At 45.6% G+C, this 19,674-nt stretch overlaps 2 protein-coding genes across 7 annotated transcripts in view; one reads left to right on the top strand and one right to left on the bottom strand.

The window, feature by feature from the left end:
* Nucleotides 1-143: 143 nt before the first annotated feature.
* On the bottom strand, nt 144-4,800 carry dynlt3 (dynein light chain Tctex-type 3). Its single transcript, XM_048999184.1, has 5 exons — nt 4,645-4,800; nt 3,576-3,617; nt 3,276-3,399; nt 2,360-2,437; nt 144-2,132 (listed from the first exon to the last, which is right to left on the bottom strand). The coding sequence occupies exons 1-5, from the start codon at nt 4,669-4,671 to the stop codon at nt 2,056-2,058; spliced, it is 348 nt and encodes a 115-aa protein (XP_048855141.1). The 5' UTR covers nt 4,672-4,800; the 3' UTR covers nt 144-2,055.
* A 1,070-nt stretch (nt 4,801-5,870) lies between these two features.
* Nucleotides 5,871-19,674, top strand: part of sytl5 (synaptotagmin-like 5) — a 28,418-nt gene continuing 14,614 nt past the window's right edge. For 3 of the 6 annotated variants that reach the window (XM_048999137.1, XM_048999136.1, XM_048999133.1), the window contains exon 1: nt 5,875-6,236. The gene's annotated coding sequence lies outside the window, so the exon portion shown is untranslated. Of the gene's footprint in view, nt 6,237-12,252; nt 12,629-19,674 lie in introns of those variants that run through there. The other 3 variants (XM_048999138.1, XM_048999139.1, XM_048999135.1) reach the window with 3 other exon arrangements.

The following is a 19,674-nucleotide window of genomic DNA, read 5'->3' as shown; positions in this document are numbered from 1 at the left end:
TCGTAGTTTTTGTACCAGTCCTCCCCCTGCACACTGGAGGCAGGTGATCACAGCTTTAAAGTTTAATATAACCAAGTGTGCAGGTGGTACCTTAAAATCTGAAACACTGCCTGTTTAAAGTACACAATAAACCTTTAGAGAAATGCAAGGGATGAACTGGGTTTATTTACATCTTAGTAGATTTGGTTAAATCATGCACTTAACTATAACTAGACTGGGAAACGGCACAATTCATATGACCCAAAATCAGCATCAACCCACCTACCTGGCGTCGCTACCCACCGCCCCCCCAGGTAACTTACACTATCTGATAAAAGTTATTCTGATCCCAACAAAGGAAGGAAGTAACGATTTAAACATTCATCGGTAAGCCTCAGCTGTGGTCATTGCTTCTGGGTGGCTAATATAATTAAAAAACTACATTACTCCAGGACCGTTAACCAAATCGTGGGTTACGGGGAGGGTGAACACCTCTTGCACACGGCCCAGATTAACTTTTAAAAATAACAACTAGTAAAATGGTGTTACTATTTTAGTTCTACTGAGACAGAAAAACTCCTTCCTGTATAATAATCATTAAAATCATATCAAAGTAATAATATATATATATTATCAAATGATTATCAGTATTCAATACATGCAAATACAAGTTGCTTATTACAGTTAAAATTGCACCATGAAATTAAACACAAAATATCATTTAATATAAATTGTAAGATTTATCCCTGGCTTCTGCCAACATCCAGTCAAGAATGCTGCTGACCCTGATAGTAAGCAGAACAACTGCTGTGGGGACCTTTAAAGGAAACAATTGAGGCAATTAAGAAGCCAAACGAAATTACAAAAAAATACATTAATCATTAAAATGTTAAAATCCTGCAGTTGTGACACTAGGAAATCACACAACTGTCCATTGGGTGCGTCAGTGACTCGATTTCTCACCTCACTGCTTTACAGTGACACCTACTGGCGGCCGGGGGGACGCGCGTGTATGACGTTCTGCTGCGAGCCGGAAGAGGGCAGATAACGGCACGATCGCGTGGTGTTCAGCCCCCAGGATCACCACGAACGAGAGGGAAAGAAAAACTGGAATGACGGTGTAAACTGCTATTAAAATACGAGCAAAAGGTATTCTAAAAGCGAGGGGCCACTGTTTTTCATGCTGCTAGAAGTTAGAAACCTCACTGAAATGGGCTTCTCCTGATATTACCTGGGAGCCCCTAACCCTAAAGGCTGCATTAAATTAGCTAAACACATCCACAACAGGGTTGTGAGGCGGCTCAGCGAGGCAAACTGCTCTCATTTCCCTGTGACACTGGACTCAAATCCCCACCTACGCTCTGTAAGTGTGTTGGTTTAATTTTTCTCCCAATTTCAAACAGATTCTCCCTGGCAGCCCAAAGACACGCGGTCAAGCTAACTGGCACCTTCGCTAGGATGCACCCGCATGCAGAATCGTACATCCAGGGTGTTCTCAATTCTGCTGCCCTACGCTGCCTTGGACTGACTCCAGGGCTTCAACCCCAATCAGGATAAACTGAAACACTTTCCACAAAAAATGATAAAAAAAATTAAGATCCCACTTTAAGCAAAATGTCCCATGAAAAGACACACAGCACTGTATAGCCATGAAGCAATGGGTTAATGGGTCTGGTATGCTTATCTACACTCCTACCAATATGTTTAATGCGTTACTGAGAAACAATCTACACTCAGTCATGCTCTAATAAAAGCGAAGGATTTGTGTGCCATACAGATATAAGGAGAATGATGGACACTAAATATGGAGGTGCAGGGTGACTGGCGAGCAGGTGCAGCCCCTGAAACAGCCATGCCAACTGACAGCAGGAAGTCCTCCAACGTGGACGGTATTCCAGGCGCCTGTCAGTCCCCGGCGTGCTTTCCTAGAACGCGTCTCGTCGGTGATAACGCTCTTAGCTTTTGATCTTCAAAGCTTCCACCCAACTGGGTGCGTGTCGTCGTAGATCCTATGTACACCCCCCCCCCCCACATCCCCCCCCCCCCTTTGCCTGACGTCCACCAAGAACTTTGGGGCTAAAGGGACACGGCCACAGCGAAGACACTGACCACGCAGTACATGGTGCGGTTCTCCCATCGCACCGTGCAGCTGCCTGCAGGCAACAAACACACAGAGCTTCAGTGTGAGAGAACAGCATTATTGTGATCAGAGGAATGTCTGAATGGTTTTCCCATTGGGGAACATGTGACTTTTGCCACTATTACAGGCCTTCATGCAGAATAATATTCCATTTCACAGTCAATAGAGCCTGAGGACATCAAAATTCAATATCCTCCCGTGACGTTAACCAAGTGAGAAAATGAGATCCTCAGTGTTTACCGTCGGTGGTGATGTCCCAGTAGCAGGAGCTGGCAGTGTGGAGACCAGCACCACTCTTCTGCATGATCGCACAATTCACTGCAAGACACAGAGGTCACGGTGAACACAGCTTCCAAGTCGACCACAGCGGAAAGCAGGAAACCCAAGTGGCCCAGGACGGAATTGCCACCCGTGACGATCCGTTAACTCCGGGTGACACTCCGAATCCATGTGGGTGTTTCAGAATGAGAAGAAACCTCACAGATTCTGGTAGTAGCTCTGTCTCTGAGCTCAGAAGGTGTGTCCCTTTCGTCAAAGACTCTCTGAGGTCATAAATGATCCCCGGGCATCTTTCGAATTAATATGGGTGATCCCCTGATGTCCTGGCTAAAACTGCCCACTGTGGTCATTTCAGATCTGCCACCCCCCCCCCAATCACCCCCTACATCAGACTTCCCCAATTTCAGTCCTGGAGAGTCAGCTTGCAACACAGTTTGTAGAGATTCCTGCTCAAACACACCTAATTCGGGTTACCAGCCAATTACCAGGTTTAATAGGTGTGTCCCCCCAGAACCAGAATTGTGGAACTCTGCCCTCTAACTGATGAATTCTCTCCTGCCCCTTCACCTTAGCTACTGTAAAACGAGCGTACTGGTGCAGAATGGCTGCCGTCGCATCATCCAGGTGGGGGCTACACAGTGCTAGTGGTTTAAGTGTCTCCCCTTTGGTTCTGTAAAGTGTTTTCGGTGTCTTAAAAAGAGTTATATAAAAACAACATTCATTCATTCAAAGAACCTGCAGTCCACAATACATCCATACTAGGATGACCTTTACATTATATTTAAATTACATTTCATCTGCATTACTAGATTTAAAGGCACCTCTTGCTCTTTTCTTGCATTAACCCCTCCCTTGTTTGCCGGCTGCAGTCTCCTACCGATATACTTGAAATGCTTCCCCTGCTTCACTAGCATTGTCAGGGAGTGCTCCACAATGCTGGCGGTCCACTGGTTCACTTTGTTTTGGTTGTAGTCCATCCCACCGATGATCCCCTCGATGCACTGAAGGGGTAGATGGAGAATCAGAGGGTGCCAACTCTATAGCCATCTTCACGATGCCCTCATGTCTCAAGTGACAAACAGACCCTCTAATTACTGGCTCAAGGCAGAACAAACCACAGAAAACAACAACTATTCCACATAAAGAGTAGGATAAACACTTGTAATACTACCATTACCTCTTTAACGCTGTTACTTGCTTCATCAGAATTGAAGGTTACCTGTGATGTCAAAGACAGAAAAGAAAGAAATTGCATATTAAGTTATGAAAGTAAACTCCCTTAAAACATCTTCCACTGGACTGATCCTTTTAATCTGACGTGCATCAACAAGGAAGACCGGCATCCGAAATACTTGCTGACCTAAATTTTAACACCTCTTTCAGCTCCCTCCGCTTCCTATCTCAACTCTTTGAATGAGATTTGATTCATGTTTACAAAACATTAAAGAACATGCCTATTTATCTTGGAGGAAAGACACGTATCGACTCAAAGCTGACAAGTTTGGGGTAATTAGTAGGTGATAAGGGAACCACATCATGACTTAAAAGATTTTTAAAAAATTACACAAGCGAAATGACAATACTCGCATGCTATTTAGTCTCCGCCTTTGAAAAATACACCTCTAAGTCAAACATTTAAAGTCGTCTCTCCCCACCCCATCCCAATATAATATTGGATAACCTCCAATATAGCGACATGGGTACGAAAAAACACTTAAAATTGAAGCATATAAATGCATCGTTAGAAATACAAGCACAAGTCCCAGCTGTCTTTCAGCTTCTGATTGACTGAACACACATGATCCAGGTAATCAGCAGTGTGTGGGGCAGGGATATCTGGAAAACAAACAGGGCAGTGGGTCCCGAGGACCGAATTTGAGAACCACTGGTTTAGACAAATTGACACGAAGTTAAACCTCCTGGTGATTTTTTATAAGCAGTTGGTTAGAATGACACCAGTTCGGCAGGACCACACCCCGTGAAAATGGCCAAGGCAAAACCCGAATCAAAGCTTGACGGGACAGGAAAGGGCTCCATACCACCCTTATTATGCTCTTTTCTTTTTTTATTTATTAATTAAATGATTTAAACACCTAAAACAAAACAACAAACACCACGGTCGACGGTCACATCGGACCGCTACGGTACAGTCCTCCGAATCTGTGCTCCGGTAAATATTCGTAAAACCACCATAAAAACGAAAAAAGAACGTAAACAATAGCCAATTCTAAGAACTAAAACGTCACCTCGTCGCCAGAATGATATTCCTCCATTTCTCTCCACGAGCAAACACACACTGACAGGGGAAAAAAATAACAAGAAATGGGCGTTTGGTATCCGCTTGCAGAGACACTCGCAGCGCCGCGGTTCCTGCTCGCTCCGGAGACCAAAGAGCACCACAGAAGGGCTCCTCGCGCCACGTGGACGCATTGGCAGTTCTGATGCTGCCCCCTGGTGACTGGGGGTGCTAATCATTTACTAAGACCCGCATAAGGAAAATGCATCCAAGACCCGGGTTACACAATCAAAATGTACAGTTCGCAGTGACGCCACACACGCGTCAAGTAGGCTAAACGTTTTGTTGTATTGTGCGTAAAATGCCAATTTAATTGCTTAGCTCTGATTGTGTCCATTAAAATACATGTGCACTATTTTATTATATTTATTGGTCCAATTCTAAGCATTTAGTAGATGGAGGGATGTACGGACCGATGGATGGATGGATGGATGGATGGATGGAATTTAAGAACATAGTTTAACAATAGATAAAACAGTAATTTTAGGATTAATTTGGTGTTCTTAATCTTTATGATATTTGACGTTCCATGTATGTGACGTGATTCTGCAAGAAACTGATTCAAATGATTTCACATATTTTATAGGTATAAACATTGTCTTCTCTGTCCATGAGCATTTATCTCTATACAAAGAAGGGCCCCATGCTGATTAATGATCCATCAGAGTAATGATCCACATACATTTGCGCGACTTAATACAGCATTGGACCTGCGGCTGAAAGCATGTAAACGGACTCGCGATAAAAGGGATGCAGTAACGTGATTTATACACCAGATGGACTCAAATTTTTTTTGTTTAAAAAGTTTGTAATATGATATGTTTACAAGAATGTGCTGAATCATTATTATTATTATTATTATTATTATTATTATTATTATAGCTGTATTATTTACACTCCTTACCTATTTGATGTATAGGCCAGGGGATGTGCGTTAACTTATCAAATTGTTGCAAGGACTTTGATTAGGCCCAATGGGCAGCCAATTTCAGGCAAAGAAAAGCTGTTGTAGCGGTCTAGAGGAGCAAATCGCCATGCTTGCATTACCCTTTCAGCTGCCGATGGCCAACAAAGCCATGACAACAAACTGTTCAAGGTCTCTCCTCTGTGCCTTTGTCTACTCTTCTTTACTGCAGATTAACTGGGTCTCACAACGCAGTCGACGGCTACAGGGAGGTTCTTTCTGTAGCACAACCAGTTAGTCAAACCATGCTAGATTTAATATGCTTTTATTTAATCCCTTATGACTGAGGAAATTCATACATTTAAAATGAACGCGAATGCAGCAGCGCAACAGTTCTGAAGTGGCCGGTCCGGAATCCAGCTGTTCCCCCCCGTTCCCGGTTCAAAGCCGTGACCACGCCCCCGCCATGCAGAACCCCGCCGCCGGTCCGCTTTTTAGCCGGCTGGATGCAAACAGCAGCGGGGAGCTACCGCAGGAATGGCAGGAAGGAGGGGACGTGCCGTTCGCGTAGCTTGACGGCCGGGAGGAAAACCCGCATTTCACACACGTTGGCAGTTTGCGGAGTTTCGCAGGGGCAGGTAAGATTTTTCATGTCATCATTTTAAATTAAATAATATCTACGTTTTGCGTGCGATATCGAAATATTCCGCTTAGAGTGTTGAGGTACAGACAGCACAAGCCGTGGGGATGGACACGCCGTATTTAATTGCAATCGGTATTTGGTACTCTTTTGTAAATTGCCCCTATCATTACTTTTGAATTAATCATTTGTATTACTGTGTCTAATGTTGTAATGGCATAATGTTAATCCAACCTTGACTACGCTTCTGTTTTTTGTATCTTCAACAAAAATTACGAAAAGAATATTTAGTGGTTTGATATAGTGGGACGTCTTTATGCAGTGTAAAGATCACCTGTGCGGGTACCGTGTGGACAGGTGCAATGCAGTAAACGCATTTTTTTGGTCTTCCAAACGAAGATTTTACATAACCAATAAAATAATTTAAAGAATAAAAAGTTTAGAAGTTGCCAGTCCCCTTTGCTTCGAGATTGGGCAACTTTTGTGAAATGCATTTTAAAATGATCCCTCCTACCTATTAATTATTTTTAAACGTGAACGTTTTTCCTTCTGTATTACACACGCTGTTAATTCCACACCGCGCCCCCCTTTACTGTAGACAGCCCTACCAGCAGAATATAAGACTATCATTAAACGTTTTATGAAGATTAACGAGAGTGATGTGTATCATAATATTTCAGCGTCGGATTGTTTTTCAGTTTGGTTTCAAAATCGCTGCTCATACATGAGCAAACACATGCTGCAGTACTGAAAATGAGAATAAATCACGAGCTCAGCGAAGATCATAAGCTGTCGATTACGGTCAAGGCAGGAGAATCAATTTTATGGTCTAATGTGAATCATTTCTGTGTGCAACCGACCGGCTTGGTACAGGTGCTACAAAATATGAGATAAATGCGTTGGATGACAAACATGCACATTCTCAAAGATTAAAGTGTGTGATAAAGTATGAGTTTCCTGAATATTTGCATAAGAGGAGAAAGCGATCGAGTCTTAGGCAGCCTCGCCGGGTAATCTGAAGTTCATGCTGGATGTGAAAGTGGACCGTGCGTGTTTCGCAGGTAATGTGCCCTAATCCCCATGCCAGTGGGGCAGGTTATTCTCCAGTTCATCTCTCTGAAATTGCAGTGAGGCTCGTAGGAGATGCTCCTGCGCTCCGCCACATCGGGACGAATCTACCCGCTTCCTCTTATCAGGAGCTGGAGGCAGTAACGAAATCGGTCGGCTTTAGTTGCCACAGTGGACACTGGCTGACGGGATGCACAACTGCCTTGGGGTCTTTAGGGCACTGTGTGTGTGTAATTAAGGCAAGGGGAGGTCATTTGGTGAGACACTATATACTGGGGCTGAGGAATTCTTCCTCTTAGATACTAAAAGAATATTTCTTCAGCTTTTAGCTTAAAATATGAATTTCTGTGTTACCTCTGGTTATTTTGCCACTCATTTCTGAGGTATTTGTAATGTAGCATTTGCGGTGTTCGCTGTGATCGTCGCTGTGGATGAAACCGGCTTTCTGTTTGCTGCACGCGCTCAGATTAAGGGCAGTTGGGCTCCTTCCTTTCCTGGTACTCTGAGGGTTTCAGTTCAGTGCCAGCAAGTTCCTGCTACAGCGACAGGCTGGCATAGTTCTGGGTGCCACTGTGGCCTGTTCTGCATGTCTGCATTCACTGAGAAGCCCTCTGCCTGCCGTCCCCTCTATCCTCAGCTTCGCCTCCTTCGCCTATAGTTTTACACACTCTCTCTCTCTCTCTTTCTCAGCAGATGCTCCATTTGCAATTTATGGCACAGGGGTGAGCAGGGAAACATATAATGGGGAGAAGCTGAACCAATGTGGGGGGGGGTGTTTAAGTGGCTGGGGGAGAGGCACTCGGCAAGCTAACGACTTGCTTCATGCAGATTTTCCAACCTTCTGTGAGCTCGATGTCTCCTTTGGTAATAGCAGATCACACACAGCTTTCAGATAAACACCCCCCACCTCCAAAAAAACAGCAGTAATCCCTCATTTGGGGGGGGGGGGAGGGGTCTGCCTTGATTGATGCAGCCTCTAGTAGGGCTAGGCTGGAAGTCTTGTGTGGAAAATGTCAACAGCACTGGGACTCTTTAGATCTGTGATTTACAGATTATGGAGCGATCTGGCAGAGATCTGGAGCCTCTTACTGCCAGGTGTAACGAGGATTTCGTTTAGTGGTCCTGGTGCCTTCCTCGTCCCCGGGGCTTTGTCTGGCGCGGAAATCACATTTATGGCTGCAAATATTCCACACTGCATCTTTTGCCATCATAAAGCCACCGGTGCTGTTTGATCCTGGTTCTGTGTCCTGGCTGGCTGCCACTTATTGGATTAGCAGAGTAAGTATTAATGAGTTTGCTGCAAGCTAAAGAGTAGAGTGACATAGGAGGGCACGCTGGCAGCAGTCGAAAAGGGAAACCCAGAGGCTGGTTCTGACGGCATGCTGTTTTAAAGACAGAAAGGTCTGGCCTTTAAAAGGTGGCATTCTCCAGGTCCTGGGTCCCCCTTGTTATTGGTCAGCAGTTTAGTGTGCCTAGGACAGCAGTGGGGAGGCGTGGCCTTGCCCACCATACTCATTACACAGCATTCTGAGTCAACTGGGGTCTGGTCTGTTGCTGATTCCATTGAAGTGGGAGTGGCTGCAAAATATGCAAGTCATCCTATTAAAATTAGACTGGGAGACAAATCAGGAAAGCAGAACTAGGCCACACCCTTTCTGGGGGTGAGCTTACTGTGGTTTTAAAAAGCGACTATGCACAAAACCATCATTATGTTCTTTGGCATAATGAAGCGGTCATTAAGGCTGAAGGAACTGGAGTTATCCTCCTCTCCACCCTCGGTGGTCCCACGTAATGAACCTATCTACTGAAAACCAACAGAGTGTTCGATTGAAAAATCCACAGTCAAGGATGGTGGTGAACCAGTCAAACACTTTGGCAGAAAAGGTGCCAGGAAATATTTGAGCCTCGACTGTGAGATTAAGTCATGATCTACTGAGACTTTAGTCCCGTTTAGTTTGTCTGACCTTCTGGATTTTAAATTGAAAGGTTTGTACAGGGTGCATGTATACAGGGGAGGGTAAGAGGTGCTCGAATCGATCTTTGATAGGATGTCATGTGCCTCGTATTGTCTGACGTGCATCTCCTCTTCAGTTCTGTTGTGTTTTCTTAGCACAAAACAAAAGGTGCAAAAAGCAAGGGATTATTTCTCCATCTAAGGGTGTTAATAATTTGTAGCATGACGTTGGATTACTGACCAATTGGTTCGCTGCTCTCTCATCACTCTCATCGTGTTGTACGGCGGTCGCATTTCTGCGGGAGCCTTTGTATCTGCTGCATCGTAATGATCGGACAGTCAGTTGCGTTCATTTGCCTCTCGGGAATTGACTTAGTGCTATGGGAATTGGGAGCATCGGCTCGAAGATGGGCACTGTCCAGCCGGAGGATCTGCTCTTCCCAGAATTCAGTTTCATATGTGTAATTAGTCTTATCTTTAGGCCTATGAACAGGAGGGAGTCAAGTGGTGTGGTCTTCCTGTTTTTGAGCTTGTTAGAAGTATCAGTGTCGTGCAGGAGGTATAGGGTTAAATCACAGGGAAGGTGTGAGACTGCAGAACAAACCGGTATCGACTGGGCACCTGATGTTGTGAAATCGTGGCCCAGCGTTATCGACAACGGCTAACGTGAAGATCAGAGTCGTTCTCTTGCCTTTTGGCATGTTTTCCGGCACGATGAAAGCTGTCAGAGAAGACAGGCAAAGCGTCTGCGTGACTCCCGCTTAAAACCACAAACCACACAGGTGTGAACGTGGCGGCATGCAAACGAAATCGGCTCGATTTATTCTCTCCGCGTTTTCCTCGGGTTCTCTAAGGAGACAGAGGAGGAGATGGCAGCGGCGATAGCTTTTAGGCTTAGAAACACTGTGTTCTAGTGGCCATCTTCATTTTGATGAGCCAGCTGTTTTCATGCTGAAGGACGTGTGTGGTCATCAGGGACAGGAAGCCCTTCTGAGCAACGCTAGCAAAGCCCCTGAGATGTTTCCACATCTGTATAATTGACAAAAACACCAGTGTGATATACAGAAGTGCTTGTTTGATATCAGTTTATCCATGAGGGCCTCATAGGGAAGCCCAGCCCCCGGAGAAGCCTGGCTCATGAAGTTTTAATGTAGAGGCCAGGGTCCACGTGGGTGAGACGACTGCAGCAGAAAATCAAGCCTCCTATTGGTTCTTAAATTTAGGAAACATATTCGACATTCTCAGAACAAATCAGATGCAGCAGTGTCTTCCACCATCACTGACTTTGATTTTTTAAAGCTATTTAACACGGGCTTGTCTGTCTGTCCCTGCGTCTGCTCACTTGTACCTACTCTTATCTTCCATGCCTTTCAGTGTCTGGGGATTCAAGGAAGAAATAGATGTTTTGCTACAGATGAGTTCAGGGTTTATTCCCTAAATCCTTCATCTTACCATAGTCTGTTTTTCATTTTTAATGTCATTACAGTCTTTGCAGTCCCTTTATATTCCTCGCACACTTTTTCCACTTCTGTTCAGGCTGTTTGTAGGACACGTTGTGGATTACAGCCTGTTTGTGCCGCTTAGCCGAGCACCTTAGCAAATCGCATATGAAAGAAATAACTAGAATATTCCGTGACCTCTCCACTAATCACCGGAATTTAACCTGAGAGCCTTCAGGGGAAACTAATGAGCTCCAAAGTGATGCCACACGGCCCTGACCTGCTCCACTCCGTTCCCGGCACCTTTCACTGGCGCTAGAAATGATTTGTCCTTTAACCACAAACCAGGATGTATTTCTCAGTTTAAAAAACCACCTTTCTTTGTTCTGCACCTCAGACCTGGCAGTCAGGTGGTTCTTGCCTTGTAAGAAACCACAGAGAATTTCTAACAGAGCCAGCGCTGCAGGGCTGATATCAAACTACTTAAATTATTAATTTCTCTTGACTAAAGGCCCAGTGATATTGAATCGGAGAACCAGCTGAAGCCTTGTGACTAATGAAGAGGCCTAATTGCTGTAATTACCTGTATCTTGGCAGAAAAGGTTATTAGAAGCGATTCAGGGGGAGAAGCTGATGCAGTTAAACATTGAAATGAAGGACAATTTTGAAGAGAATCGCAGGGTTTTTCTTTGTCATGTGACCCATGCAGTGCAGCCTGAAGTGGCGAGGCAGGGGTGATGGTGCTGGATAAGAGGCGCCAGATCCTGGGTGATGTTTGGCAGGGCTGAGGCTCTGCTCTCACCCCCGGCCTGAGCGCCCCCTTCCCCTGATGGGACTCTGACGTGCCAGCAAGGCAGGATTCTGGCATTTTTACATTTTCGTCGTCATTACGGAAGTACTGCTGTTCCCTCCCATCCTGTTGAGTTTTATTTTCACTTTTACTAAGGAAACGGCTCAGAAAATACGGCAGAAATGACACCAGTAGCAGCTGACGCGTGGGGTGCCGCGAAGGCGTAAACGTCTCCAGTAAAACCCGCCGGTTTCTCCCCAGTGGGAAGAAGAGGCTGGATGCATCGGGGCCCTGGGGCTCGGAAAGCGGCCCCTTAGCACATCCGCCCCCCTGACAGTGGAGACATCAAGTCACCATGTGTCACATGGGACCACCGAGAGGGTGCTTTAACGAAGTGTGGCAGTCAGCAAGCCCAGCACGAGTGGGCACAGGATGTGGGCCTAGGGGGGGGGGCAGGGGCCATTAATCAGCGCTGCGTGGAAGTCAGAGCCCAACTGATTTGTGCTGTCTGTATCCAAAGGACAACAGGATCAGAATAATCCTGCTCCAGTCTGTCTGAAAACGGATAACAGCTAAACGTCACGTCGGTAAACAAAGACAAACATGTACGGCTTTAACTCATCATGCTTGTAGGCCTAGCCAGACTGTTAGAGAATGCTGTGCCTTTCAATACAAACTACTGGAGCTGCCAAGAATTTTTAAATGACTGAAAACAAACAGTCTATCCTCCTTTATAGAGGAGTTACCACCCTGTGACGCTGCAGTCAGGCACCGGATTTGCTTTCCGTTATCCTGACTCAGTCACAGCTCTGAATGCACAGCAAATCTCACATAACACCAACAGGCTTGCTTCACACTTTACGGGGACGTTAGCCCGGCTTGGAAGGATTCCCGTCATCCTCCCCTCTGCCCTCAGAGCTGCACTTCCCTGGCAGACAGACGCCTTCTTATTCCCCCTTTGCTTGCAGGACAGAGGGCTTCGCTCTGCTGTCTCTTCCTGCAGGGAGGCTAGACGCTCAAATAAGAGACTCGCCCGCAAGCGCAAACTGGGATGATGGATGGAAATATCATTTGTTTTCACCGCAGGTTTCAGGCATGTCATCTCAGGAGCGTGACACAGACAAAGAGTTTAGTGACAGGTTGGTGAAATAATTTTCATTTTCCTAAAAAAACTTCCAGATATTTTTTTTCTTGTGATGAAACTGAAATATAGCGTTTGGTCTGACTGCCTGTTATCTTAAGGAATATTTACTACTAAACATTTAACCTACAGAAAAAAAAAACATAATTTCCCTACCGCTTTATGTTGCGTGGCAACAGGATTAATATATACATATATATTAAACTGGTTGCCATGCAACAGTAGGAGAAAAAAATAGAGAATATTATATAGAAAGCTAATTTTCTACGTAAAGCAGTTATCACCCCCCAGTTTGTGCAGATAATAGCAGACTCCTTTCAGTGGTTCCTCGTGTCCTAATGAGTGGCGTGAGATGAGCTACACCGACTGCGACTCCCTGTTTCATAACCGCTCACAAATCCCGTGTTTAGCTGTCACACAAGTGGCCCGGCTGCTGAAAGTCATTATCCCCTCGCTAACGACACTGGCGTCACAGTCCTCCTCTGCCAGCCTCGCGCCTCCATTATTCTCGCAGCAGTACAGCTTTTTGGGTTGCCGGGGACAACGCCTGGTCCGTCTTCACTGAGCGTCGTATGCAGCTCTGGGAAATTGTATTCGGGATGAGGCGTTGAGAGCAGGAAATGGGCCTCTTCAGATGTTCTCCAGAGCCTTATTTTTAGAAATTCTTTTAAAGCTCTGCTCTCTCTTTATTTTGTGTAATCAGAGTTCGGATTGTCCAGTGCCTGAAGGGAGAACCATTTACCATTTGAATTTTCATGTTTTTGTACCAAATTTCCACATAATACATGAATCAGTTTAAATCAATCACACATCACTAACAGAAACTTCCAATAAATTTTAAGGGATGAAGTATTTTCCAGATCCTGTCTTCAGTCCCTATTAAATTCCACAATGCACATGCAGGCGATACTCCTGAGTGGAGCCTATAGCCGTTTGCTGTTTTGTTCATCCATTGCCCCGTCAGACATTAAGGAATGAAACCCAGTGGAGCGATTTCCTTCTGAATATGTTCATTAATGCTACAGTATTATCCAGCACATTAGGCAATGTCCACAAACCATTAAATCCATGGTGTGAAAATAACGGGTAATTGGCAGAACGTCCAGCCAGAGATGGGGGATTGAACTGCAGGTCCTTTACAGAGCTGTGTGTGTGTGCGCACGTTTGGAATTATTACATTGTGGGGACCAGATTTTTGGTCCCCAGAAGGTTGTTTAATTTTTTTTTTTTTGCCAAAAGTCTTGTATTTTGTTTGGTTACTTATGGTTAAGGTTAGGGCTGGGTGGGGGTTAGGGTTATAGCATAGTTGGGGTTAGTGTTTTTCCCATAGAAATGAATGAACAGTCCCCGCAAAGATATGAGTACAAGTGTGTGTGTGTGTCTCTGTCCGTGTGTTTGAGAGGGAAGACCCTTTCCCTGTCCCACCGCAGCATCAATAATACATCTGCAGACACATCAAGGTCCGTGAGATCTGAAACGATCCATCGGCCCCCATCAGCCTGCTCTTCACTCGATGTCCTTCTGCCTTTCTTACCCTCTCTTCAATTTAATGATCTTTCCTGTCCAGCCTCGTTAAAGCCCATATCAAATGCACAAAGGTATAGAGTCGTAGCCCGCAGGCAGTTGGGATATCAAGGGAATAATCAGAGATTCTCTGTTGGGCCGGAACGTAACGTGGGAACAGAAAGGTGACGTGCAAACGGCCTTGGAGCATCGGCTAGTCATTCTGAGCAAGGCTGTCCTCAGTTATGGTCTCCAGATTGATATAACCAGCCGAGACAGTAACAGGGAAGAAGACACTCATTTCACCATGAGAGAGGAACAGGGCTGTGGCCTAATCGGGCCTTTATTAATAGGTGTTACTTGCATGTGCTTCTCATTATTCTTATTTGTAATGGTAACAGTGAATAAAACCCACCCACTGCGTCAGCGTGTCAATCCCGTCAACCTGCAGCGCCACACTCAGGGCGCACGTCTGTGATGGCTGCCGCGTAATAGGGCCTGTAGTGTTTTTGGTGATGACTGCGGCTTTCTGTTACCGGCGAGCACCAGATTGTACCGAGGTGCTCCAGCTCAGCAGGAGGAAGGGCCGAGTTAATCACCAGTGATGCGGCCGAATCGGATCACAACGAGAAAAACGCTGCAGCGCGGTGGGGGGGGCGTGTCAGGCAGAGTGCGGACACGGCGTTTCATGCGACGCTGTTAAAATAAAATGCCACTGATCCAAACGTCTTTTATGCAAGTAGCTGTGTGAAGAGTGATTTTGGATGGAAGTTTAATTAAGTTTACTGTTCCAGACCAAGATTTAGTTTCAACCAACCAGTTGAGCATGAAAAGTCACAGTCACAGAGAACTGAACCGTCCACCTGCGGTATTCTGTCTTAAACCTGGGGGACCTGGGGCATGACCTACTCCGAAGAGCTGGGCATTATTCTAGAAGGAGACTTTCTGTGGTCTTTCACTGTGAAGGAACTGTAGGGACAGAATATAAAAACATCTCACTGAACAGTATAGTGTCTGATGGGAAGCTGGCCAGTGGAGTGTGTGCCTGATGGGAAGCTGGCCAGTGGAGTGCGTGTCTGATGGGAAGCTGGCCAGTGGAGTGCGAGCCTGATGGGAAGCTGGCCAGTGGAGTGCGAGCCTGATGGGAAGCTGGCCAGTGGAGTGCGAGCCTGATGGGAAGCTGGCCAGTGGAGTGCGAACCTGATGGGAAGCTGGCCAGTGGAGTGCGTGCCTGATGGGAAGCTGGCCAGTGGAGTGCGAGCCTGATGGGAAGCTGGCCAGTGGAGTGCGAGCCTGATGGGAAGCTGGCCAGTGGAGTGCGTGCCTGATGGGAAGCTGGCCAGTGGAGTGCGAGCCTGATGGGAAGCTGGCCAGTGGAGTGCGAGCCTGATGGGAAGCTGGCCAGTGGAGTGCGAGCCTGATGGGAAGCTGGCCATTGTAGTGCGTGTCTGATGGGAAGCTGGCCAGTGGTGTGCGTGTCTGATGGGAAGCTGGCCAGTGGTGTGCGTGTCTGATGGGAAGCTGGCCATTGTAGTGCGTGTCTGATGGGAAGCTGGCCAGTGGTGTGCGTGCCTGATGGGAAGCTGGCCAATGGTGTGCGAGCCTGATGGGAAGCTGGCCAGTGGAGTGCGTGCCTGATGGGAAGCTGGCCAGTGGAGTGCGTGCCTGAGAAGAAGCTGGCCATTGGAGTGCGTGCCTGATGGGAAGCTGGCCAGTGGAGTGCGTGCCTGAGAAGAAGCTGGCCATTGTACTGCATGTCTGATGGGAAGCTGGCCAGTGGTGTGCGTGCCTGATGGGAAGCTGGCCAGTGGAGTGCGTGCCTGATGGGAAGCTGGCCAATGGTGTGCGTGCCTGATGGGAAGCTGGCCAATGGTGTGCGTGCCTGATGGGAAGCTGGCCAATGGTGTGCGAGCCTGATGGGAAGCTGGCCAGTGGAGTGCGTGCCTGATGGGAAGCTGGCCAGTGGAGTGCGTGCCTGATGGGAAGCTGGCCAATGGTGTGCGTGCCTGATGGGAAGCTGGCCAATGGTGTGCGTGCCTGTGGTTTGTCAGGGCTCTTACTGCTTGTAACAGACACGTGAGTTCATCTGTTTGCACCATCCATTGTTGGACACCCTTCGTGTTGTTTTTTATTACCTCTTGTTTGATTTATGATGGCTTCTTTTTCCCTAAAATGAAACAATATTAATACTTTTTTTCTGTGTGTAACTGAGCTAGAAAAAGGGAAACGTGAACGATAAAAAAGAAAGTGAGAGTCTAACTGCAGAAATGCACGTTTTGATGAGGGTGGGGACAGCTTTGCATCCCACTAGAATGTTCCAGCCTTGCAAAGGCTATATTAGCAACACAAAGATGGTCATCCCATAACACCCCCCCCCACTGCCTCCCCCTGTTGAACAGAGGGCTAATACCTTGGGGAAGGTCGTGGTTGAGACTTCTTACACTAATAAGATGGTGTCCCAAATAGCTTTGATACAGTGTGCTAATGTCAATCCAACGTGCGGTTTTTGTTCATGTCTTATTTAACCACCATTCTCCCTTCAGGCTAATTTACAGGCGCTAACTGTATTAGCGGTGTCAACAAAGGTCGCGGCTGTGGTGCAAGGCCCCCGCATCGCTGTAGTGCTTCCCAGGTTGAATGTGGAGCAGCTGTTAAATATTCATGCCCCCCCTTTAGCAAGCATGCTGTGGATGAAGCTGGCCTTCCCATGTAGAGAATGTAATTAAAGGATTATTGATGGTGGTGGAAGACACCCAAACACACCCTTAGCACAATACAGTGCAGTCGATTCATTTCCAGCTTCCTCTCTCACCGATGTCAGACCCTTATAAAAGGCAAAAAATTAGCCGCAGAGAAAGAATGAACACAGATATGATCTTAACAGAGCTGACAATAAAAGGCCGACATGAATTATTTATTATTGTTTTTAGCTGTATTTTTCTTCTGAAGGAATTCTTTATTGTTTAGTTTTTTTTTCTTCATTTTTTAAACTGTATTTTTCATCTGAAGAATGAAGGCTAAAAGTGCTAAATATGTCTGCTTAGGGGAATTCCACTCAAAGTGCTTTGTGCATGTCGAACAGAGAACTTTCCCTTTGCTTTTGACGAAAGGTCACAGGATGACATCGCGAGCAGACTTTTGTCTGTGGAGTATTGCTGACTGTTCTATGGCTGGCAACCTGTTTTTAACACCGTATTTTAAAAAGCAGTTCTAAAGGAATGTTGCAGCTCCTTGATGGGTGGGTTGTGGTCTCTCCACAGTGGCTTGGACCTTCTTTGAATCCATGTGGACCCTTCACCTAGGCAGGAAAAACCTGGGAAACCAGGCTGAAATGACAGACATTCATAGTGAGCATACTCCGAAGTAAACACAGAAGTACCTGACAAATGTTCTGGATATGAGTTGTCCTGTTGGGAAGCATACTGTGGTGTCATCTAGATAGAGTATGACAAACCAGTGGAGCATGTCCCTAAAGAAACTGGTAACAAGGTGCATTTTTGAGCCCAAATGGCATGATCAAGTACTCATAGTGCCCAACAGTTATTTAGAAGACCGTCTTCAATTCATCACCCTTTCCAGTCCGGGCCAAATAGCGTACACTATACAGATCAGGTTTTGTGAAAGGCTTTGCAGTGTAAACTTGCCCACTTGTGGCCAGGATCACTGGGCTTCTTCACAATGATAGTGTTGAGCCCTGGTAATAATACATCTATTTTTTTGTATGTGTGCAGATCATAGAGGATCTTCTGCTGCTCACCATCTCGGTTCATTTCTTTTTCTCGGTTGTTGCATCAGGCTGAATTTTGAGTGCAGAATCTTAAACTTGAGATCCATAACTCATTCAAGAATATGAAGCACACTGTGAAATTCTCCTGCAGTTTTGGGAATTTCTAAAGAGACATGTATCAAAAGAGATTAAACCTGAAGATTCACTGGTGTTTAAGCTTCCTTTATAGGCTGGTGGTTCCCCCTCGTCCTCATATCTGTACGGTCAATAATTTACATGAATCAATTTTTCTGAATATAAGAACAAAGTCCAGAGAAATTTTAGCAAAGCCCTTTATCTAATGCTAATGCTTTTTCAGCAACTAATAAGCTGATAAACACACTGTCACATTATCACACTTCCTCTTCCTTTTTACACCCATAGCCCCTACTCACCCGCTAAACTGTTGCATACTGGTGATTCAGATTTCCTCCTGGAAAATGAGCCCCCTTTCCCCAAGGTATGCCAATTTGCTGGCCATTTCCCAGCAAGCCTAACTGGCTGGTGAGCAGTCTGACATCTATTGGGGCTGAAGATTCATGTTACTTTACTTTGCGTATCACAAATGTGACCCCCCCCTCCCAACACTGTACATTCATAAGCCCACCCCCTCCCCCAAGAGTCAAGTGGATCTAAACCACAGCATTAGCTCTTTCCAAATTGAAGCGGAACATACAATGACATAAACAAGAATTCTTGTTGGTCTTAATTGTGCACCAAACATTGATACATACTGTTTGTGTGTATTTACATGAAAGTCTGTCAGAGCAGTGTTGGTAGGGACAGACTAGGCCATCCAATACACAGGTGATGGTACATTACGGTCAGGGTCCTGAACCATCCATTAAAATTTCATACTGTTTTATGCTGTGGTGCCATTGTGTTTACAGGCGGTTCTACTTCCTACCGGACGACCTCAGCACAGCACTGATGATTAATCATTCTGTCTTGTGCTTTCCCTTTAATAACATTCTGTTTTATTAGTGCCAGTGCATCCAAAATGTAAACACAGACTACTATGTATATATATTTATAGACATTCAAAATAGAGTTAATGACTCCAGTCCCCACAGTCGCCATCTATCAGTCACCACAGTTCTGCACTGCGGATATTTCGCTAGTTGACTTCTCTGTCGGACAATTAACAGTAGGTGAGGCCTTCCATTTCACCATATAAAATCTTCATGAGTGAAACAGATGAGATCTTATATCCCCTTCGGGTCAAAGCACAGTGCAAGATTTGCAAAATAAACATGTATTTTTTTTTTCTCTTCTTCCTCTTACGTATTCAGCTCAAACAGAGAGTGTTTGCTCTGGACAGACCCGGCCCCCGGGGGAAAACGTTCGTCTATGTGCTCAGGGAGGATGCCTATACTGAGCAGCCCTCAAAGCAAACTAAAGCCACATGACAAAGGCTGGAGCCAAATGACAAAGGCTGGAGCTGTTTGCTTATTTGTTCACATTCACCCTCGCAGACATGGCCAAAGTGAAATTTCACACGCAGCACTGAAGGATTCTAGAATCCTGTTTGTGTCACCTGGTACATATCGTTCTACTTTTCTTAATTTGACCAAATTGCTAATTAAATAATCACGTCCATGTCACTTAACAGGGGAGAATTAACATGTATGCCACATGATGTTAAAGTGGTACAAGCAAGCACAGAAATGCAAACAATGTGGATCACCCACCTCTAGCAGAATTCTATTCTCCTGTCTTCACAGTCGGTAAGGTTTTGACTGTTGAATAATTCATTAATTGGAGAGACCACAGGA

This window comes from Brienomyrus brachyistius, unplaced genomic scaffold, assembly GCF_023856365.1.
Source record: "Brienomyrus brachyistius isolate T26 unplaced genomic scaffold, BBRACH_0.4 scaffold44, whole genome shotgun sequence".
NCBI lineage: Eukaryota > Metazoa > Chordata > Actinopteri > Osteoglossiformes > Mormyridae > Brienomyrus > Brienomyrus brachyistius.
Note: the sequence above shows the minus strand (reverse complement) of the source record. Positions and strands in the feature narration are given on the sequence as shown.

Coding starts and splice junctions, on each gene's coding strand:
- dynlt3 (XM_048999184.1), bottom strand. CDS start 4,671: ATGGAGGAATATCATTCTGGCGACGAG. Junction 3,618..4,644: donor AATATCATTCTGGCGACGAG/GTGACGTTTTAG, acceptor TTGACATCACAG/GTAACCTTCAATTCTGATGA. Junction 2,438..3,275: donor GAAGCATTTCAAGTATATCG/GTAGGAGACTGC, acceptor TGTGTCTTGCAG/TGAATTGTGCGATCATGCAG.